This window comes from Berghia stephanieae, chromosome 10 (genome assembly GCF_034508935.2).
Source record: "Berghia stephanieae isolate SIO BIC M18660-M18661 chromosome 10, UCSD_Bste_1.3, whole genome shotgun sequence".
Taxonomy (NCBI): domain Eukaryota; kingdom Metazoa; phylum Mollusca; class Gastropoda; order Nudibranchia; family Aeolidiidae; genus Berghia; species Berghia stephanieae.
This window is the reverse complement of record NC_088369.1, coordinates 1,404,742-1,427,024: the sequence shown is the minus strand read 5'-3', so window position 1 is coordinate 1,427,024 and position 22,283 is coordinate 1,404,742. Positions and strand designations below refer to the sequence as shown.

Genomic DNA, 22,283 nt, shown 5'->3' with positions numbered 1-22,283 from the left:
AAAAAAAAAGTAATGAATATTGGAAAATAGTGTTTTATAATGAATAAATGAACGAATATGGCTGCGTTGTCTCTGTTGACACTTGTGGTGAACTATGTGTGTGTTGCTTCCAGTGCGTTCAGTCTGTTCTATTGTCCAGTTAGTAATTTGTTTCTATAAATCTCTGTCTAGTGCAAGTGTTCTTAGCTTTTGAATGTCATCACGTGTGTTAAGGAGCTGAGGCAATTGGATGTTTCCTTGTGTTGTTGAAATCAGTTCTTGGATTGTTGTTTCTAAATATATTTGATATGTTTTTAGATCTTGATTCAATGTTGCTGGAAGTGAAGTTGGTGTACAGACGCCCTCTGTATTTGGCTCCTTGTTTGAAGAAATCATACATCGAGGTTTCTGATGGAATATTTACATCTCGTCGGAGCACATGACCGAAAAGTTTCCATCTTTGCTGCTGTATTCGCGTACTGACTAGTTGTACTCTGCATCTGTCATATATACATCCTCATTACCTGATTTTGTATCCCAATAACTCGTCTCAATTGCTTGCGATGAAGGGAGTCCATGGTGTCCAAATTCTTTTTTTTTTTGTTTTTGTTTGTTTGTTTGTTTGTAAGACCCCACATACCACAGATGAGTGTTTTATAAATCCGTGAAGATATTAAAAAGTTTATATACAGGCAACATTCATTGAACATTGCCATTATCTAGGACATGAGTTCGAATTCTCATCGCCGCAAAGTTTTTTATTCTCTATTGTCTTCTGGCACTTTTCTATGCATTTCATTTCTTGTTCTTATCAACATAATTGCCTGCTCCACCCATTTTTATCTAAATAAACATCTAGGACGAGACATGTCGCCTCTTAGGCGCTATTAAAACGATTTGTTTTTCGACAGAGACAATTATGTTAACGGCCATGTAGATCATTCACACACGCACGTACGCTGCAGTACCTAATCATGGTAATGCGCTATACAAATGCTATATATCATGAGAGAATGTGAGTGAAGAGCCTTTTCCAAGGATTCAATTTTGCGCCGCTTTCAGTCGGACTCGACAAAAGACCTATTGGTGGTTCGCGAAGTTCCAGGTTTGAGAGTTTTCATCTGATTATAACAATTACGAATCACAAAAACGACGATGGTATTTTAATGTTCTTGATGTTCTGATATTAGTTTTTATTAAGTTATCAGATGAAAAATGATCATTCGATAAGTATGATCGTCATTATCATAATGATGAAACAGAATGAAGAATGAATCTTGATACAGTACATTCGTAATACTATTAAATAATATTGCAGTCAATACATTTGGTATTGTTATTGTCGTTACGTCTTACACCTCATAGAATTATAGAATGAGATAGAACTTTAAGAGTTGTTGTAACCCATTGATCCTAAATGAAAATGTTATAGAATGAGATGGAATATTAAAAGTTGTAATCCATTGGTCTTAAATGAAAATGTTATTGAATGAGATGGAAGATTGAGAATTGTAATCATTTGGTCTTAAATGAAAAGAATATAAAATGAGATGGAATATTAAAACTTGTAATCCGTTGATCTTAAATGAAAATAATAAAGAATGACATGGAACATTGAGAGTTGTGATCTATTTGTCTTAAATGAAAATATTATAGAATGAGATGGAACTTTGAGAGTTGTGATCTATTTGTCTTAAATGAAAATATTATAGAATGAGATGGAACATTGAGAGTTGTGATCTATTTGTCTTAAATGAAAATATTATAGAATGAGATGGAACTTTGAGAGTTTTGATCTATTTGTCTTAAATGAAAATATTATAGAATGAGATGGAACTTTGAGAGTTGTAATCTATTTGTCTTAAATGAGAATGTTATTGTTTAAAGAATATTTCCATATAATCAAGATAAATCATTTCATAGTAATGTAATGTTGATGTTAATATATTATTAATGAAATTCTGTCATCATTGATGTGCGATAAACAATGTATTGGAATCACTTCTAAATGGGTCAATAAAATATTATCCAAGTTATAGAATAAAAAGTCCACATTGTCATAGATTATACGTGATGATGACGAATGTTTGTACTTAGAAGTAATGGGACAATAACAACGTTTAGCAACACGAATCAAAGCGTCGTTGAGATCACGTGATACATAGATAAATAGGTAGAAATCCTGAGGTATCACGTGATCAATACTATGCATTGATCCATCTTGCTTAAACTTACTAGTGCTACTAAATGTTACTACGCGTAAAAATCTTCTTATCTTCCAAGCAGGGATTTTGCCAGAGGCCATGGTTGTGCTACGAGTTAACAGTAGCGGTTCAACTTTGAAGGCCCCGCATGAAATACAAGACACAAAAAACGTCTGGAGCACAGACCTTTTATCGAAACACTCGGGTGTTTTTGAAGATTGTCTGTACAATGTTTGTACACGAAATGTTGTCTTTTTCATGCGTAAAATTTAAGACTTTACTTTTTATCGTAGCGGAAGCAAGTACCAAGCACACCATTGAAAAGCGAACCATAATATTCGCCAACTGACCTCCTGGTGTTGGTAAAGTAAATTCCATCCTTTGGATGAAAAATATAATATAACAGTTGATGATGATAACCAGTGAGCACATTTTAAGTTGTAGGGTTGAAATATCTTATGATATTATCATGTCAAATAAAAACAGTCTTGTTTGATGATAACTCTCGTCTATGTTTTGGATTATTTCAAAGTTGTCATGATGACGTCACAACGATACAACGGATTATGACTATTACGTAGAAAGACTTTGATGGGAATGAATCAATAAACTCTGCCAACGTCAACGGTAATGAACAGTTACAGGTACCCCTTTGTTATAATGCCACATTTTATGAGTTGGAAACCACACGACAATAATTAACATTAAGGTTGCCCATAATACGGATAGAAGTAAAGTTTGTCTCATTGGTACAAAATAAAACTTCAGATTTTAACATCAGGTGGTTATTTGACGCCTAAAAATTCATACAATTTTTATCCTTGTTGGGTCTTCTCTTTCTCTTCTTTAATTGGTTTCTTTTCTGTTCTATATCATCCTACTTTCGCCCCAACCCCCCCCCCCCCCCCCTATTACTATTTGTCTCCCCTCTTCCCAGAATTCAACACATCACATCATCCTTCAGAAGGTCTTACTGATGGTGTGATGATAACCTCATTGGCATCATCGAAATCAGTCGTGTACACCTCATGGTCATACAAGTTACGAATCGAGAACTCCTTGGCCACCCACCATTCCGGGGTTTCCGGAAGTACGAAATTACATCGGGCCTTCAGCGTGCCCAGAATGCTGTGCTCGCAAACGAGCCCCAATCTGCAGTCCAGGCACCAATTGCACGCGCCGACTCTCATTACGGGGGCTTGGGATATCGGTCGATCGCTTCTGAAATCCTGTCCGTGTTTGAATTTACGCTCACTATCGCTTCCTTGACTTTTTTTCGTGGATGATATGTCCGTTCTAATGATCCTCCCGTCGGCTGTTCTGGTAAATGGTGCATCCGGCGTTCCAACGATCCTCCCGTCGGCTGTTCTCATGAATGGTGCAGCCGGTGTTCCTACGATCCTCCCGTCGGTTGCTCTCATGAATGGAGCATCCGATGTTCCTCCGATCCTCCCATCGGCTGTTCTCATGAATGGAGCATCCGGCGTTCCAACGATCCTCCCGTCGGCTGTTCTCATGAATGGAGCATCCGATGTTCCTACGATCCTCCCGTCGTCTGTTCTCATGAATGGTGCATCCGGCGTTCCAACGATCCTCCCGTCGGCTGTTCTCATGAATGGAGCATCCGATGTTCCTACGATCCTCCCGTCGGCTGTTCTCATGAATGGTGCATCCGGCGTTCCAACGATCCTCCCGTCGGCTGTTCTGGTGAATGGCGCATTTGCTGATCCGACGAACCTCCCGTCCATCGCTCCCCTAAACGTTTCCTCAATTGGTCCGACGTAGCGCTCATCTCTTGATGTTCGGTCAAACGGTGCGTGCGCTTCTCCGTAAAATCTACCATCGGCTGTCCCCATGTAAAATGTCGACTGTGGATGCAGTTGAGACGACATTCGGAGTCTTCTCTCTTGTTGTTGTTGTCGTTGTCGTTGCCTCTCTGCCTCATCCATAGAATCGTCATAAAGGTCATACTTTTCTTCATCAAAAAGAAATCCCGAATCATCGTAATAATAGGGATATCCATCTTCATATGGCCGCGACTCGGTATATTTTTCAGTTGCATCTTTATAACCTCTACCGTCTTTCTCCTCGTCGACACGTCGGCGACGACCTCCACCACTATCACCATCACGACGACCACCACTACCATCACCATCACGACGACGACCACCACCACCACCACCACCACCATCACCATCACGACGACCACCACTATCGTGATATCGCCTTACCACACCATTGTCATCAATGAAGAGACCAAAATCACCGAGACTAGCCCCACCCTGATCATATCTTCTACCACCACCACCACTACCAGCAACACCACCACCACCATCTTGGGTACTGTCGACACTACCACTACCACCAGTTTGATCCAGATCCTTGTCGCCCCTGTTAAAATACCTAGCAACCCCACTACTAACAGGACGACCCCGAGCGCGATGAACAACAGCAGGGAAATGAAGAACGCCTTGAAACACCGGACTTTGTTTAAAATTTCGCATCTTTTTTAGAATCGCCCCATCTAAATCAGTGCCCTTCTCGAGTTCTCGTAACATAAATTCAGCCATCCTTTCCGTCTCTTGTTCGATTTTCATTCTAACAGCCCTGATTTCTTTCCGGATAGCAGCCATTCGCTTCTGCCTCATGGCTCTGTCTTTATCCAACTTCAGCCGCAAAAGATTCATGTCACTGATGAAGATGGACTTCTCGTAATAATACAACTCTTTATCCATATACTTGTACAACCAGTGGGCAATCCAATCGATGGGATCCGAGGGACGAATTGCAACCAACTCGGCCAGGCATTGGGCCAGGGGAGTTCCTACTGTACTTGACAGGAATAGAGAGTCCATACTCTATGGGGAATAGTCGGCAATCTGTGATTTAATATTTTTTATTTTTTTATTTTTATATTTACTCAAGGCGCTTTACAATGAAAATCAATGAATATCAAAGGTTTATTTTTAGGCAATTGCCAACATTATTATAACTGATACATGAATATAATACAATCTACAAATCAAAATAAGTAAAATCAGTAATAAAGCAAAGCAAACAATGATGATGATGATGATGATGATAATAATAATATTAATAATAATAATAATAATAATAATAATAATAATAATAATAATAATAATAATAATATAATAAAATAATAATAATAATAATAATAATGGTGATAATAATATAATATAATAATAATAATAATAATAATAATAATAATAATAATAATAATAATATAATAATAATAATAATAATAATAATAATAATAATGGTGATAATAATAATAATAATAATAATAAATAATAATAATAATAATAATAATAAGAAGAAGAAGAAGAAGAAGAAGAAGAAGAAGAAGAAGAAGAAGAAGAAGAAGAAGAAGAAGAAGAAGAAGAAGAAGAAGAAGAAGAAGAAGAAGAAAAAGAAGAAGAAGAAGAAGAATGATGATGATGATGATGATGATGATGATGATGATGATGATGATGATGATGATAATGATGATAATAATAATAATAATAATAATAATAATAATAATAATAATAATAATAATAATAATAATAATAATAATAATAATAATAATAATAATAACAATAACGATAATAAAATTATTTTTAAAATGTTATTAATAGATTCATTCTTTAGGTCCCAAATAAACTATCATGTTTGAAGAAACAACAGTTGTCTTGGTTTTCTTAAATTTCTTTTCCACAGAGGCAACAATGATAATGATACCGGCAAGTGCTCATTTTAAAGGAGGGGGGGGGGGGGGGCGAAGTGGCCGAGTGGTAAAGGCTTTGCATTGTGACCCGGAAGGTCCCGGGTTCGAGCCCCGATTCAGGAACTTTCGTTTTTTTCCTTGAGTAAGATTATCATCCCCCAATTTGCGCACTTGGACTACATGGGTGATTCCTGTTGACATCAGACATCTTGTTTGACGAATTGTCTATAGTCCTTCGTGGAATGCCTAGGCGACGATATCTTATGATGTCGTGGCGAACGGGCAGAATTTTTTCTCTCCTCATTTTAAACCTGATTGCATTAAAGGAATATGATTTAAAGAACATTTCCCAATGACTCAACGTTGCGTCTCTTTCAGCGGGACTTGAACCTACAGCTCAGAAGCCTTGTGTCACATCACAAGGCCACAAAGCCCCAATAATTAATGAAGAATTATTATATATGGGGTGGGGGGTGGGGGGGGGGTCCCGATAACTCACTTGGTAGATCACTCACTCCACACGCAAAGTGACCGAGATCGACCCCTGGTGCAGTATAGATTTTTTTTCTCTGACCCCCCCCCCCCCCCTGTTCACTCAGCGTTATTGGGTAGCTGGGTTTGTTAGATCTGGCGGAAAGTACTTTGCTGTAGACTAGCGTCCTATCCAAAGGATAGCAAGCAACTGCCATTGTCCGTTTCACGCTATAGAAACCGGGATAAACTCCGGCTCCATGGGCCTAATGGTTCTGAAGGACTACTTTTTAAAATGTATATATATATATATATATATATATATATATATATATATATATATATATATATAAATAGATTATAAATATAGAAACCTTGATGACATCTCATATTATATATATATATATTTATATATATATATATATATATATATATATATATATATATATATATATATATATATATATATATATATATATATATATATATATATATTTGCCTCTCCCCACCCAAACCCCCTACTAGATTTAAAAAAAAAAAAAAAAAAGTTTCCCCCCTCCCAAACCCCTTAAATTATTTGGGTCCCCGAGTTTGCGGTAGTACCGTTTTTCCTATTAGAGTTAGTTTAAAGGTACTACGTTTTATTTTTTCTTAGGGTTAGTTGAGGGAATATTTGGGTTGTTTCCATTAGACGAGGAGCTTTTGGAAGGCCTCCCAATATTATGTCAAAGAGGATCTGTCTATATCAATATCAATATTACCTTTGATGATGTTTCGATTTAAGGGATTGGTGTTATTCACCTTCACATTAATGATGAGACATAATTTAAGCGTTCAGGAAATGTTCTCTCTAGATATTGCACTTCATTGCGTGACGTCTTCCGGTTTACCTTTTTGGGTGTGATTTAAATACTATTGAAAACATTCTGCAAACCTAGAATGGAAATAGCAAGAAATGAAGTAAATAGGAAAGTACCAGAAGACAGTAGAATCACTTACTTTTCTGATATAGAATGAAAAAACTGGGTAATGTAAATGTTGCTGCTCGAAGCTCGAAGAAATAAATAATAATGTGAAATTGAATGTAAGCTTCCATTTAACTACAAAAACAGATCAAATGAACGTTTCGGGTTTCCCCTTTATCAACAAAACAGGATGAATGAAACACTACAGATGAATGAGATAATGTGGTAGTGTGTAGTTCATTTGATCTGTTTTTGTAATTAAATTGAAGCTTACATTCAATTTCACATTATTATTTATGATATAGAATGATGAAAATGTTGCTGCTTGAAACTCGAAGGGGACAAAATAACGATAAGGGTTGAAATGTAAGCTTCCATTTATTTATTAGACGAAGACAGATACTGTGGTCGTTCCTAGTTTCCCCTTTATCAACAAAGCACGATGAATGAAACACAAAGGACGAATGAGAGATGTGTGAATGGCGTTGCTACGGTGAATAAAGTTACGCCATTCACACATCTCTCATTCGTCCTTAGTGTTTCATTCATCGTGTTTTGTTGATAAAGGGGAAACCCGAAACGTCCCCAGTATCTGTCTTCGTTTAATAAATTGAAGCTTACATTTCATTACTTATCGTTTTTTGTTGTTGTTGTTGTTTAGCATAGAAAGAAATAACAATAGGGAAATTGAATGGACCGACGTGCACGCAATTGTAGGTCTGATAGCCCAATTCATTGTGGGCTCATTGTTGTCATTGAACTCTAAAATGTTCAAAATGACACAAAATATTTCCCATTACAACAATGTTAAACTCAGACCGATAATTGTGTTCGGATGTCAGACCTGCATATAAGTACACGTCGGAATGGAAGTTTCAATTTAGTTAACGAAGAAAGATAATGTGGACGTTCCGAATTTCCCCTTGGTCAACTAAAACGCGATGAATGAAACACTTTTCGTCTATAGTTATTATTATTTGTATTTCTTGCTTCGAGCTTCGAGCAGCAACCTTTACAAATGTGACCCATCGACTAAAAACGGTACATATTATATTGGGATGAACGAGACCCCGAAAAGTCAATTTTAGGATGAATAATATGATCATAGACATGGTTATCTAACTTCGTCCATTGTCCTTCAGAGCCATTAAACCCATGTAGCCGGAGTTTATCCCGGTATACTACAGCGTGAAACGGACAATAACAAAGTAATTGATATCCTTTGGATAGGGATAGGACGCTAGTCTATCGCAAAGTACTTTCCGCCAAATCGAACAGACCCAGCTACCCATTCACTGCTGGATGGACAGGGGGGTCAGAAAAAATAAAATCTCGACTGCCCCCGGAATCGATCTCGGTCCCTTTTCGTGTAAAACAAGTGCTTTATCAACTGAGCTATCGGTACCCTAACATAAAATGAGCATGAGCATAATTTGTCCATTGTAAGAGAGTATATTTATTCTCCACCATAATGTATAGATAGTATGCAAATGACGTCATTCAGGCCTTTGTTATTGTTTTTGCCATCCGCGTTTGTGAGTTGTTCTCACTAAACTGTATTAACCAGACTATAAAAGTTCATGGTTACACAGAGTTTGTGTGTTTGTCCGTTATACTTCCGGGTGGCAATGTTGTGAACTCCTTGGCCAAGCGCATTCTATCTATAGAAATTTGATATTTGTGGCTGTAAACTCAATAGGATTCAATAGTCTGATGTCACGTCCGCCCAATAACCAGCAGCTTGGTGCTCCTTATTCTTCATGCTGGCTAGAACTTTTTCACATGTCATGTGATCAGAATGTATAAAAGTCAAAACATGATCAGATTTATTTATCATGTTTTTCTCCCCTGGATACGCTTTTATGCTCGTCGGAGAAGTATTTCATAAGGGTGTCCGCCATTGTTCTGATAGTTTAGAACCAGTTACTAAGTTCTATGCGGCATTACGAGGGAAGTGACGTCACGACTATTGAGTCCATCTCGACAGACTACCACTTTGACACGGTGGATCACAAATTATATAGAAAGGAAAATTCAAGAAGAAATTAGCCCTCTTCGTGTCTTCGGATCGAACCTCGGACCCCCTGGTTACCAAAATGGCATTTTGTAGCAGTGCTTGGTAACCAGTAAAAAAAAAAAAATTATTTATTTATCTATTTTAACTTTCAGTTTTATATCCAGTCCAGTCCAATCCAATCCAATCCAATCCAAAATACATAAATGAAAACAAAGTGTAGGAAGCAATAGACCCAAAACTGGAAATAACGATACGTATAGAAATGGAAACTTTGATTTCTTGAACGAAGGCAGATAATGTGGACGTTTCGGTTTTCCCTTATATCAACAAAACACGATGAATGAAACACAAAGAACGAATGTTTGTTTGTTTGTTTGCTTGTTTGTTTTTGTTCTGGGTTTGTTTGTTTTGTTTTATTGTTTGTTTGTTTGTTTTTTTTTTTATATTTTCTCACTTCTCGTAAATGATAAATTATTGGGCACAAACGCTGTTGCTTAGAAGCTAGACATCTCTCATTCGTCCACTTTATGTTTCATTCATCGTGTTTTGTTGATAAAGGGGAAACCCGAAACGTCCATGTTATGTCTTCGTTCAATAAATTGAAGCTTCTATTTCAATACGTATTGTTATCATAATGGTAGAGGCTCCCTAGACACTTCCTATTATAATATATCCCTGCGAGTTTCAAGCAGCAACATTTTCACCGACACTCACGATCACAGGCTTCAGGCAACCCCTACCGTTTTCAACATTTTCACCAAGACTGCCCAATGGCCTGTTTTGATGGATTATCATTTATCACTCGTCGCGTCAATCCAGTATTAGATGAGGAAAATTGAGTCAAATTTCATAACAATCAGATTTTGAAAAGTTTGGTTTTGTTGGGGTTTTTGTTTTATTTGTTTGTTTGCTTGTTCGTTGTTGTTTTGTTTGTTTGCTTGTTGTTGTTTTTTTTTTCTTCCTTACTTCTCACAAATCCTAAAATTTAATTGGGCACAATAAATGCTAACGTTGGAAGCTAGAACTTTTTTAAAAAGAAGAAATTAGAATTAAGATATAGCGTTGTGTTTCGGATTTCCCCTTTATCAACAAAGTAGTCGATGAATTTGACATGGAATTTTAGAACTTTCAGTTTGTTTGTGTCTAAATGCTATCTCTTCTAACAGTGAATACCAACGTTGTTGCAGGGAAGGAAAGGAAAGAAAATAACTTTATAGTAAGAGTAAATAAGATAGTAATCTCACAGGAATAATCATTAGATCATCTTACATTTGTCTTCAGTATTGTGTGAAAAATCTGTCTACAATATTTTGTTTACAATAGGGAAATCACAGACATCCATTATACATAAAGGAAGCTTTTATTTCAAACTTTTCGCTTTAAACAATAAAAACTTTTCAAGACCTTAACTGGATAACTGTCGTGCTGTGGAAAAAACCCCAACTCGAATTGAAAAATTTGGCCACAAAACTCTTCCTTCAAATATCGATTGATCTAAATGACCCTCATCTTGGCAAAAACTCTCAAACCTGGGACTTCGAGGGGAATTCTAAAATGGCCTGACATATATGTGACCAACTATTTCAATCTGATGTTATGCCGGGATAAATCAGTGGTTAAAGCTGGGTTTGAATTGTAGATCGTAAATAAAAGAGAGAAATAAAAAACAAACAAAATAAAAACCCAGCTTTCTGGGCGGCGCGGTCCCCACGATGTCATGTATTCACTCGCTACTTAGGAGCGCTCTCTTTTGTTTGACTATTAATTGTGCGTCCCTGACATAATCAATCGCATGGTGAAAACTTTTGTTTTGCGTTTTTTTTTTTTTTTTTTGTTTTGTTTTGTTTTGTTTTGTTTATTTGAAAGTCCAATGTCTCCTGATCATTTTAATCTTTATTTGAAGCAAATCGGGTGATTTTTCATGAAGTTATGGTCAGATGCATGGGCTAGGGTGTGAAACCCAAGTTTTGACAAAATCGCTTCCAAAGTTGACAAGAGTTGATATTATATAATAATTACCTTCATTAAAAAAATAATATTTAGGAGTTGATATCAATTAAAATATTTCATCATAATGTAGAAAAATGTTTCATTTAATGATTTTTGATGAGAACTCATTTTCCATAAAAATTGACCTCTTGACTAAAATTGTCAATATCTCCGGTCAAAGCTTTTCACCATGCCACTGATTATCTCAAGGACGCCCAATTTAGTGAAACGCATTGTTTTGTACTTTTGACGGGGATTCTCAAGTTATGTAAGGCACCACTTGATTGTGTGTCGAATTCTCACTGCTCGGTGTTACAAAAAGTCAAGATGTCAAGTCAAGAATCCGAGAAATCGAGAAATTTGGGAAAGAAGGGCAATGGAGTTGAGATAGCCCAATGTTCCCCTTCTTTTACGATACAAATGTAAAAAATATTCATCTAACGCAAATATACTGAATTGTAATAAGGTGTGTTTGAAATTATTGCTTTCATAATACACTAAGCAGTAAACAAAGTTAAGATTTGAGATTTCTCTCACTCCAACAGTCAAGTCAGTATTTTAATTTTGCAGTCTGCTGGCTGATCATCAGTGACGACAGAAAACAAACTCAAAAACTGCAAAGACTCTAACAAGGGTGAGCCATGTTGACTCAATATTGAGAGCTTAGAGTTAGATATGTGATATGCGAGTGTAAAGGTTTTATTCTTCAGTTTTAAAAAATGTTGACATATTTGGCTGTCATCCCCAGACACCTGTCTGGGGATAACGAAATTTCGTTATCCGATCCCCAGACACATATTTGAAACTACACTCTTTTAAACAATTATCTACATTCCAGAATATGGAATGTTTCCAAAATGCACATAGAAATAAGGAAAGTTAATAAAATATCTATAAAAATAAAAACATAAAATTAACCAACATTAAATCAGTTGTTGCTACATATACACAATATGCGTCGACTTCGAAGTGGGTGTCATGGCCGAATGGTTTAGTCGTCTGCCCTGGAAGTTTTACGAGAATCGACGTTGTGGGTTCGAATCCTGGTTCCGCCATTTTTTTTTTTTTTTTTTTTTTTTAATTCCTTTTTTTTTAACAGAACGTTGCAAGGGAAAAATGTCGCATCCATCCTCCCCCCCCCCTTTAAAAAAAAAAATCTCTCTCTCTCTCTCTCTCTCTCTCTCTCTCTCTCTCTCTCTCTCTCTCTCTCTCTTAGGTTCCTTTCTAGTTTCTAGCAAATTGTCATATTCGTCCCCACTCCGATCTCAAAAAGTGTCTAAAAAGAATAAATAAGTAAAAAGCAAACAGAAATATTCAGAGAGTGACCAATTGGTCAGATAGAGAGAAAAAAAAAAAATAAAAAAAAAAAAAAAACAATTTTAAGAAATTCATGCTCAGAAACTGAACAAAAGGCCAAACAAAAAAGGAGAAAAGAATAGACTCGCACAAAAAAAAAAAAAAAAGGTGGGTGGGGGGGGGGGAGGATGGATGGGACATTTATCCCTTGCAACGTTCTGTAAAAAGAAGACGGAATGTTAAAAAAAAAAGGGGGCGGAACCAGGATTCGAACCCACAACGTCGATTCTGGTAAAACTTCCAGGGCAGACGACTAAACCATTCGGCCATGACACCCACTTCGAAGTCGACGCATATTGTGTATATGTAGTAACAACTGATTTAATGTTGGTTAATTTTATGTTTTTATAGATATTTTATTAACTTCCCTTATTTCTATGTGCATTTGGAAACATTCCATATTCTGGAATGTGGATAATTGTTTAAAAGAGCGGAGTTTCAAATATGTGTCTGGGGATATTGAAATTTTGTTATCCCCAGACAGGTGTCTGGGGATAACGAATTTTCATTATCCCCAAGACAGGTGTCTGGGGATAATCACAGCGGACATATTTTGTCAACAACAGACTTCAGTGACGTTAGTTCCGTGCCGCTGTTGTGGTGTGCATGGCTAATAGTATAGTAGCAATCTGAGTCTGATTGACAGTGAGTTGAAGTCTATATAAAGTGTACAATGCTGGAATATATGTATCTACTGATTTGGTTGAGAATAATTTTTTTAAACATATATATTATTATAGTTTAATGCAGCACATTTATCTTAGATAATTTATGAAGATGTCTGTTGTTATCGCCATCCTAGTGATAATTTTAGAGAACAGAAGGCAACTTTAAAAAAACAAACAATCATTTCTCTTAGAAATGTTATTGCTGATATCACTAGATTACAGTGCAACCTCTGATAACGACACTGATTTTTTTTTTCTTCAATATACTCTATTAATAATAACCCCCCCCCCCCCCCAAAAAAAAAAAAATAGCGACATACATTTTTAGTAAAAGTATAAACCTCTGTTTAGCGACATCAAAACAACAATAATCGGCAGTTGACACAGATGCTTGATTAAAAAAATCTAACCATATACTAATAGTTAGGCAACCTTGTTTCCTACCAATGTTAGCTCGTCCTTTTAGTCAATAAAAACTTTTCCATTGCAACTTAATAATGTTGGAGTATTTTTGTTGCGAATGTTGGGAAAACGACCTAATGGCACAGCCTCAAATTACTCAAATGATCTGATTTCTGGCCCCATCACCTCCAAAAAGGCAAAAATTATTGCAGCACAGCTTGGAGTGGTGGATTTCCAAGCAAGCAATGGTTGGCTCAATCGATTTAAACTGTGACAAGGCATTGTCCTTAAAATTAAAATATAGATCTAAAAAAATGTGTATGAAACATTACCCGACGTTTTTTTCCCGATCTTATAATAATAATAATAATAATAATAATAATAATAATAATAATAATAATACTTTATTGCATCCCAAAAAGGAAATTTTTTGTACAGACGTGTTATAATTTACACATAAGATAAAAATACAATGGAAATAGGATGTATATATATAAAAAAGGAGCAGCTCTATAACCAGAGCTGCGCTTTATAATATGAATAATTTCAACACTGTAAAATAGTTAAAACTGTCACTATAAATTGAAAATTGAAAAGATTGCAAAACAAATAAATTAATAAATTAATATTTATATTTTTAAAAAGTAAAAATGAGAAATAATTATATAAAATGATTATTGCTTGTTGTTATAAAGCCTAATACTGGACGGCAGAAAAGATTTTCGGTGTCTCTCTGTTTTCGTTGAAATAGAGAAAGGGCGACCACTTCTTTCTGACATAATAATTGATGGTCTTAGTGGATGATACTGGTCATTTAATATTTTAGTTATTTTATTTATACAAAATTTCTCGTATAAAAGATCTACATCGTCAACATCATTTATATAGCGTTTAATGGATTTTTTAATATTTGAATTTATTTTGTTCCTTTCCACTGCTAAGCAATTGCCTCCCCAAGCTGTTATACAAAATGACAAAACACTTTCGATTACTGTTCTATAAAATAATGTGCAGAGGGTTTTATCTATTCTAAACTGAGAGAGTTTCGATAAAAAATATGTACGTCTGCACATCTTATGCCTAATTATTTTCAAGTGTTCATCCCACTTGAGCCTGTCATCAATCGTTACACCAAGGTATTTGTAGTGAGGAACTCGCTGGACGAATTGGTCCTTTAATTTTAACGGTTCTATCGGTTCCTTCACTCTCCTAAAGTCAATCACTAGCTCCTTTGTCTTGCTTATGTTAAGCTCTAGGTGGTGGGCATCACACCAAGACACAAATCTATCAATTTCTTGCCTATAAGCCACTTCGTTGCCATTTGTTATGAGGCCTTGAAGAGCGGTGTCATCTGCAAACTTTATTAAAGGTACACTCAGGTTTTGACTTCTACAGTCATTCGTGTATATTGTGAATAATACAGGGGACAATACACAACCTTGAGGAGCGCCAGTATTTGTAGTTATACAGGAAGATTTGTTTTGCCCTAATTGAACATATTGTGCTCTCTCCGTAAGAAATTCGAGCACCCAAGCAATTATATACTTGTTTAAATTCAGACTAGTCAATTTTTGAACAACCAACTGAGGTTGCATTGTATTGAACGCTGAAGAAAAATCTGCAAAAAGCAATCTGCAATAGCTCCTAGCGTGATCTAGATGCCTGTAGATGTTGTTTGTAAACAGCAAAATGGCATCCTCTACGCCACGTCCTGGTTTGTAAGCAAATTGAGACTATCACTCAATGGCATAAACTGATTCCTAATTTTAACAAGAACAAGTTTTTCTAAAGATTTCATGACTATTGAAGTCAGTGCAACAGGTCTGAGATCGTTCATAGTTTCAAGTTTTTCTTTTTTTGGAACAGGAATAATTTTCGAAGTTTTCCAAATTTCAGGGATTGAAACGCATTGGAGGGACCAGTTAAAAATATGTGTATAAATGGGGGAAAGCTGGTGGGCACATTCTTTTAATAGTTTTCCTTTCAATCCATCCGGCCCAGCAGCCTTCCTCTCGTTTAGTTTCGAAAATACGAATCTCGTTTCCTCTTCACTGACCTCAACAGCCATTTCATCTTCCAAAGCCCTGTCTAATTTATGTTTTTCATTTTCAATATCAAATTTGTTTGCTGTGTCGAAACGTGAATAAAATTTATTTAAAGTTTCAATTTCGATATCTTCTGATATAATCGTGGGCTTTGGATTATAGTTTACAGCAGTTTTAAGCCCCCGCCACGTGTCCCGTATATCCCCAGAAGAAAAGCATTTTTCAATTTTATTTTTGTACTTGTCTCTACAACTAGATATTACCCTCTTTATCTCTTTTTGTTTTGTTTTCAGATCTTTTTTGTTTCCACTAGTATAGAGAGTTTTCTTTTGGTTCAATAAAAGTTTTAGATCTTTTGTTATCCAAGGCTTGTTGTTAGGATAATATTTTATTTCTTTTTTACAAGACACTAGCTGTTCACAGAATTTTAAATACTCACTCACACAGTCATTCAGCTCATCCACACTATCACATGATTCGATAAAAACATTCCAGTCAGTGCATTCAAAACAACCACGCAAATCTTCACACACACTTCCGTTCCAGATCTGTACACTTTTCTTTACTGGTTTTACACGTTTAAAAACAGGGCGGTAGGTGGGGAGTAGCAAGAGCATGCAGTGGTCAGATAAACCTAATGGGGCACGGGGTAAACATTTATAACTATTTTTAATATTACACAGGAATAAATCTAATGTTTTTTTGTCCCTTGTCTCGCAGTCCACGTATTGATGAAGTCCCGGGAGAGTAAAATCGTTACATTGGTTAAAATCGCCAGTGACCATCAATACGGCATCGGGTGACTTAATTTGAATGTCCTGTATTTCTTTCCTCAAAATATTTTTCGCTGTGGTGTTGTCTGATGATGGTGGAATGTAGACGTTGATGATGATGACATGAGTATATTTCCGGGGTAGGTAATATGGTCGTGACGAAACAGTAATAAATTCAATATAATCGTCACAATACATTTTCTTTATCTGACAGTTATTGGGGTGGCACCATTTGTTGTTAATATATGTGCACACCCCACCCCCAGTTCGTTTATTTACATTAGTCCGATCTCCTCGAAATAGTGAGTATTGTTCAATATCAAAACATGATGATGGTATGTGAGGAGATAGCCAAGTCTCTGTTAACGCTATTATGGAGGCTTGACGATAGTCACTATTAAAACGACACAGTGAAAACAGTTCATCAATTTTATTTTTCAGTGATCTTACATTACCTGTCACTACCCAGGGTAAAAATGGACGAAAAGGCCGTCTGTTAAATTTTGTTTTTATTCCTCCCTTTCTCCCCCTCTTTCTTACTTTAATAAACGATGTGTCAATAGTGGGTGGTGGGGGTGACACGGGTTGGAGGGATCGGAGAGTCTCTGGAGTATAAGTTATCGATAGGCTTATTTTGGCAGTAAAATCACAGGCTAAAACACCATTTATGCTTATAAATATACTAATAAATATAAAAATCAGGAACAATATATACTTCACATCCATATTGAATAAAAATTAGGCTTAAATTCCGACGATTGAATGATAAATGAATAAAAATATGTGTAGAAAATAGGTAAATATTCACAACACGTCTGTTGTCGTCTGAAGCCAGCGCCAAATCTTTAGCCTATACCAGTGCCTGCTCCGTAATTCATCATGTTCAATTATCTTTAAAGTAGCCTGTAACAAATCTGATGAGCACTGTTTAAGATTATTAAAATGACAATAAATCATTTTCTTAATTGAGTTTTTATATAGCGCAATATCCGCTAAACATGCTCAAAGCGGTTTTCAAGGGGTCCCCGGCCAACAGCAACACTTAACATTTAGGACGGCGGGGCGTGTGATGTCTGTTAGGCGATGTTGCAATTTTTTTGGACAAAGACAATGCTGTTAATGGCCAGGTACTCATTTTACACCTGAGTACGGTGAGAGAATGTGAGTAAAGAGCCTTCTCCAAGGAGAACTCAACTCTGCGCCAAGTGAGGCTCGAACCCAGGACCTTCTGATCCGAAAGCGAGTGTCATACCACTAGACCACATAGCCACAGACTATACATCAGAGAGTGGAACATATAACTGGTAAAACCTTTGTTAAGAGGAAAAATACACATTCTAACGTGGTTGGTATGTTTCTTATCACAGGCACTGGTTGACTGCCCATCTCATCACTATATTATATTCATGGATCTCACAACACCCCTGGATAAAGACATCGTTTTCTGCTCCTTGGTCATATCATTTTTCAGAGGTAGCACTAAGCGTAGGAACAGTATTTTGTTTTTTTATAAAAAATGTTCATTTTTTTTATTCTCAGCAGAAAATGGACCAGTATCTACATGGAGAGTTAAGACCTGATGACCAGGATAGTGATGACCAAGAGTTTCGTCTCTCTGATGATAATAATGAAGATGATGATGATGATGATGGTGATGTTGGTGAAAAAAAGTTTTGGCATTCATACAATGAAGAAGAGCAGCTATGCTCTAAAGATTATAAAATTGCCCCAGAATCAATTGACAACAATGGAAGCATGTTGAACCAAGTTTTGTCTGACGTAGGAGGGTCGCAGTCTATGGATCACACGGATGGAACTGATACAGGTGAGTTTGCATAGTATATTTTTGCTGTGCTGTCATGTAGATGTTTTGTACAATGGAGGGCCAAAACTTTTAAAGATTTTTTTTTTAATGCGTTCAACCCTTTAAAAATTAAAATTAGCTCTAAAACTAAAATTGATAATGGCAATTAGACCATACTTGCAAAATTAAAATCGATATTTAAACAAATGAATAAAGTCCCTCTTATTTATAGACTGTGTAATGTTATCTATAGCATCGACTACCATTATCCACCTATAAATCTGATATGACATTGCCAGATAATATTATATTGAACTATCTATATGAACATCTGGTTTAAGTACTCTAAAAGAGTGTATGGAATCCTTTTATAATAATAGAAATAGAAATAAGAAGATGCTTACAATCCTCAGCAAAATGCGTGTAATGAAGGAAAAAGTTTAACAATACGCATTTTTTATGTAAGGTTTGCAACACTGTATTGGTTTAATACAGCTAAACTACGATGCAAGTGGATTTTTAAATTAGTCATCGGGCTTTATTCATTTTCCAAAAGACAGCAGCTTCTAATGGTTTACAAGACAATGTTATGACAATCTATAAAATCTCTGAAATCTTTTCTACACTTGTTAACCATTTCGAAACCAAGCTGGTTGTTTCATCATAATGTAATGCTTTAACCGGACGCTCTGCAGGCTCTGGACCAATTTCTGATACCCTCTGGAGGTCAAGATCAACAATACTCTCTTTTTCTCTCTCTCTCTCTCTCTCTCTCTCTCTCTCTCTCTCTCTCTCCTCTCTCTCTCTCTCTCTCTCTCTCTCTCTCTCTCTCTCTCTCTCTCTCTCTCTCTCTCTCTCTCTTCTCTCTCTCTCTCTCTCTTCTCTCTCTCTCTCTCTTCTCTCTCTCTCTCTCTCTTTAAAAAAATTGTAATAACCACATTTTGAGGAAATTCTCTCTACAAATCAATCACAATTTTCCACACTATGTTTCAACCTCTTATTACTGATTTTTATGTTAGAGAATCTAATAAATACAAAGTTGCTGGAAGTGGTGGACTCTAAAAACCCTTCTTCAGTCAACAACAATAATAATTATTGGAAATATCAATATGAGCCATTTAGAAAACAGCCAATGTGATTAAAAATCTATTCCACCTTGCAGATCCTGCATATCAAATAATAACTTTTAATTTTTATTTATTTTTTTTTTTTTTGTTTGGTTTGTTTTTGTTATAGTCATTTTAATTCAACACTTATTATAGCAAAACCAAGGTTTTTTACTGTGCTGGGTCAGCACATCTGTTGTATATGGAATAAGTCTTGTTCTGCTCAAAAGCTTTTGTAAAATATTTTTTTCTTTATATTTTTCAGATGAAGTTTTCCAATGTCCTCTATGTCATGTTACATTTTCTGGGGATGAATATTTACAACGGCACATAAAAAGTAATCGATGTCCACTTTTGTGGAACAAAAACATGTTACCATACGATATCAAAGTCAAGAAGAAACCAGTAATTTGCAAGGAAGAAACTGAAGCCACAGCTTACATTAAAGAAGAGTTGATTGATGAGGAAAGCATGAAAAAAGAAATTTTGATTGATGAAGAAAGTGTGAAAAAAGAAATTATAGAGTACAATGATGATGGTGATGCAGTTGAAGAAACTGATGTCAGTGATAAACCTTCTGCACGTCACATGGACTCGTCAGTGGATTCTAGTATTGATGCAGATACTAATATTAATAGTGATGACGGAAAATTAGACAAGACAAAACAGCAAGCAGATGATGATCCCAAGACACGGTTTAAATGTGGAGTTTGTGGAAAAGCTTTTCAAGCCAACTATAAACTTGAAGTGCACATCCGGATGCACACTGGGGAAAGGCCGTTTCCTTGCCCGACATGTGGCAAGGCTTTTACAAGCCATTTCAACATGCAAACACACTTGTCAACTCATTCAGGAGAAAAGCCTTACAAGTGTACTGTTTGTGATAAAAGCTTTGCCAAGAGTAATTATCTAAACATGCACCTCAGGCGACACACAGGTTACAAACCGTTTGAATGTGAAATATGTGGGAAGCGTTTCCATCAGCAATCTCATTTACATTTGCACACTAGGGTTCACACAGGAGAAAGGCCTTACAAGTGTACGACTTGTGGAAAAATGTTTGCTCATTCATCTCACCTCAAAACGCACAACAGAATTCACACAGGCGAACGTCCCTACAAATGCTCTGTATGCGGCAAAGATTTTATCACAAATAATGATATTATGATGCATATGAAGAACCATACTGGTAATAAAGAATTTAAATGTGAAGAATGCGGCAAAGCATTTGGCAGCAATAGTAAATTAAGAGATCACATGAGAAGTCATTCAGATCTGCGTTCATATCATTGCCAGATATGTACAAAGTCTTTTAAAAGTAACAGCACTTTGAGAATGCATCAACGAATACATCTGCCAGAAGATTTATTAGACTGTCCAAAGTGCAATAAAAAATTTCAAACAAACAGCCATCTTCAGGAACATTTCATGATTCACTCCAAGGAAAGAGACAAACCTCATCAGTGTTCGGTTTGTGAGAAATATTTTTTTACGAAAACTCATCTAAGACAGCACCTGATGATTCATAGCGGATTGAGACCGTTCAAATGTGACATGTGTGGATCAGCTTTCACAAAAAAATCCACTTTACTGTCTCATCTAGGTACTCATACCAGAAATATGCCTCACAAATGTACATTCTGTGGGAAATCATTCCCATATGCTTCAGGTCTCAATGTCCACATAAGAGGACACACTGGTGAAAAGCCTTTTCCTTGTTCAATGTGCGATAGAAGTTTCAAAAGCAATGCCAGTCTAAAAGCACACATTAAAACACATACGACTGAAAAGCCGTACGAATGCACAGTATGTGGTCACAAATTTACAACCAGCAGTTCTCTTAAATCCCACATGCGTTTTCATTCGGGTGAGCGACCATTTCATTGCGAAGTATGCGACAAAACTTTTCCAACTGGCAGTGCAGTCACGAAACATATGCGTGTTCATACTGGAGAACGCCCTTATCCGTGTGAGTTGTGTGATAAAAAGTACACCAGTAGAAGCCATCTGAAGGAACACATGAGGAATGTACATGGCAGAGAATTGGATTCCTTTTCATTAGACGCAGAAGAGGAAGATGGCAATGATCCACAGGACTCCATTGATGGAACTTTTCAAAACACCTGACTGTAAGAAAATGCTAGAGTTGATTTTGTATAAGTACAAGTTTGAAATAGTTTTGTATAAGTTAATTTTTGAAGTAATTTTGTTTAAGTGCAAGTTTTGAAAGCAACTGAATGTAAGAAAATGGAAGCAGCTGATTGTAAGAAAATGAAAGCAACTGAATATAAGAAAATGGAAGCAGCTGATTGTAAGAAAATGAAAGCAACTGAATATAAGAAAATGGAAGCAACTGATTGTAAGAAAATGAAAGCAACTGAATGTAAGAAAATGAAAGCAACTGAATGTAAGAAAATGAAAGCAACTAAATGTAAGAAAATGAAAGCAACTAAATGTAAGAAAATGAAAGCAACTAAATGTAAGGAAATGAAAGCAACTGGTTTTATGTCAGAATGACCTATCCAAATGTTACAGATTGAATCCATTGTCCAGATATAGAAGGAAGGAAATTGACATCACTCAGCTCTTTGTTATTGTTTTTAGACAACAAAGTTAATGATCGGTACTCACTAAACTCTATCAATCATACTGTAAACGTTTAAGGTTATACGTACAAAGTTTTCTGTATTGGTACGCGATATCGGACTGGCGGATGTCATAAGTATTTTTAACTAAATGCATAGCAAAATAGAACTAGACCAGGAACTTTTTAAACT

General features: G+C 36.1%; 2 protein-coding genes across 5 annotated transcripts; one reads left to right on the top strand and one right to left on the bottom strand.

The window, feature by feature from the left end:
- Window positions 1-1,140: 1,140 nt before the first annotated feature.
- LOC144956045 (uncharacterized) lies at window positions 1,141-7,210 on the bottom strand. Its single transcript, XM_078886347.1, has 2 exons — window positions 7,143-7,210; window positions 1,141-5,062 (listed from the first exon to the last, which is right to left on the bottom strand). The coding sequence occupies exon 2, from the start codon at window positions 5,036-5,038 to the stop codon at window positions 3,137-3,139; it is 1,902 nt and encodes a 633-aa protein (XP_078742473.1). The 5' UTR covers window positions 5,039-5,062; window positions 7,143-7,210; the 3' UTR covers window positions 1,141-3,136.
- Window positions 7,211-11,309: 4,099 nt separating this feature from the next.
- Window positions 11,310-21,922, top strand: LOC144956044 (uncharacterized). 4 transcript variants are annotated; one of them, XM_078886344.1, is made up of 3 exons: window positions 11,310-11,818; window positions 18,139-18,421; window positions 19,772-21,922. In XM_078886344.1, the coding sequence occupies exons 2-3, from the start codon at window positions 18,142-18,144 to the stop codon at window positions 21,631-21,633; spliced, it is 2,142 nt and encodes a 713-aa protein (XP_078742470.1). In that variant the 5' UTR covers window positions 11,310-11,818; window positions 18,139-18,141; the 3' UTR covers window positions 21,634-21,922. The 4 variants fall into 4 exon arrangements, with proteins under 4 accessions (XP_078742470.1, XP_078742472.1, XP_078742468.1 ...); XM_078886346.1 differs by having other exon boundaries at window positions 18,136-18,421; XM_078886342.1 differs by having other exon boundaries at window positions 11,310-11,986.
- The last annotated feature ends 361 nt before the right edge of the window (window positions 21,923-22,283 follow it).

Coding starts and splice junctions, on each gene's coding strand:
- LOC144956045 (XM_078886347.1), bottom strand. CDS start 5,038: ATGGACTCTCTATTCCTGTCAAGTACAGTAGGAACTCCCCTGGCCCAA.
- LOC144956044 (XM_078886344.1), top strand. CDS start 18,142: ATGGACCAGTATCTACATGGAGAGTTAAGACCTGATGACCAGGATAGT. Junction 18,422..19,771: donor CACGGATGGAACTGATACAG/GTGAGTTTGCAT, acceptor TATATTTTTCAG/ATGAAGTTTTCCAATGTCCT.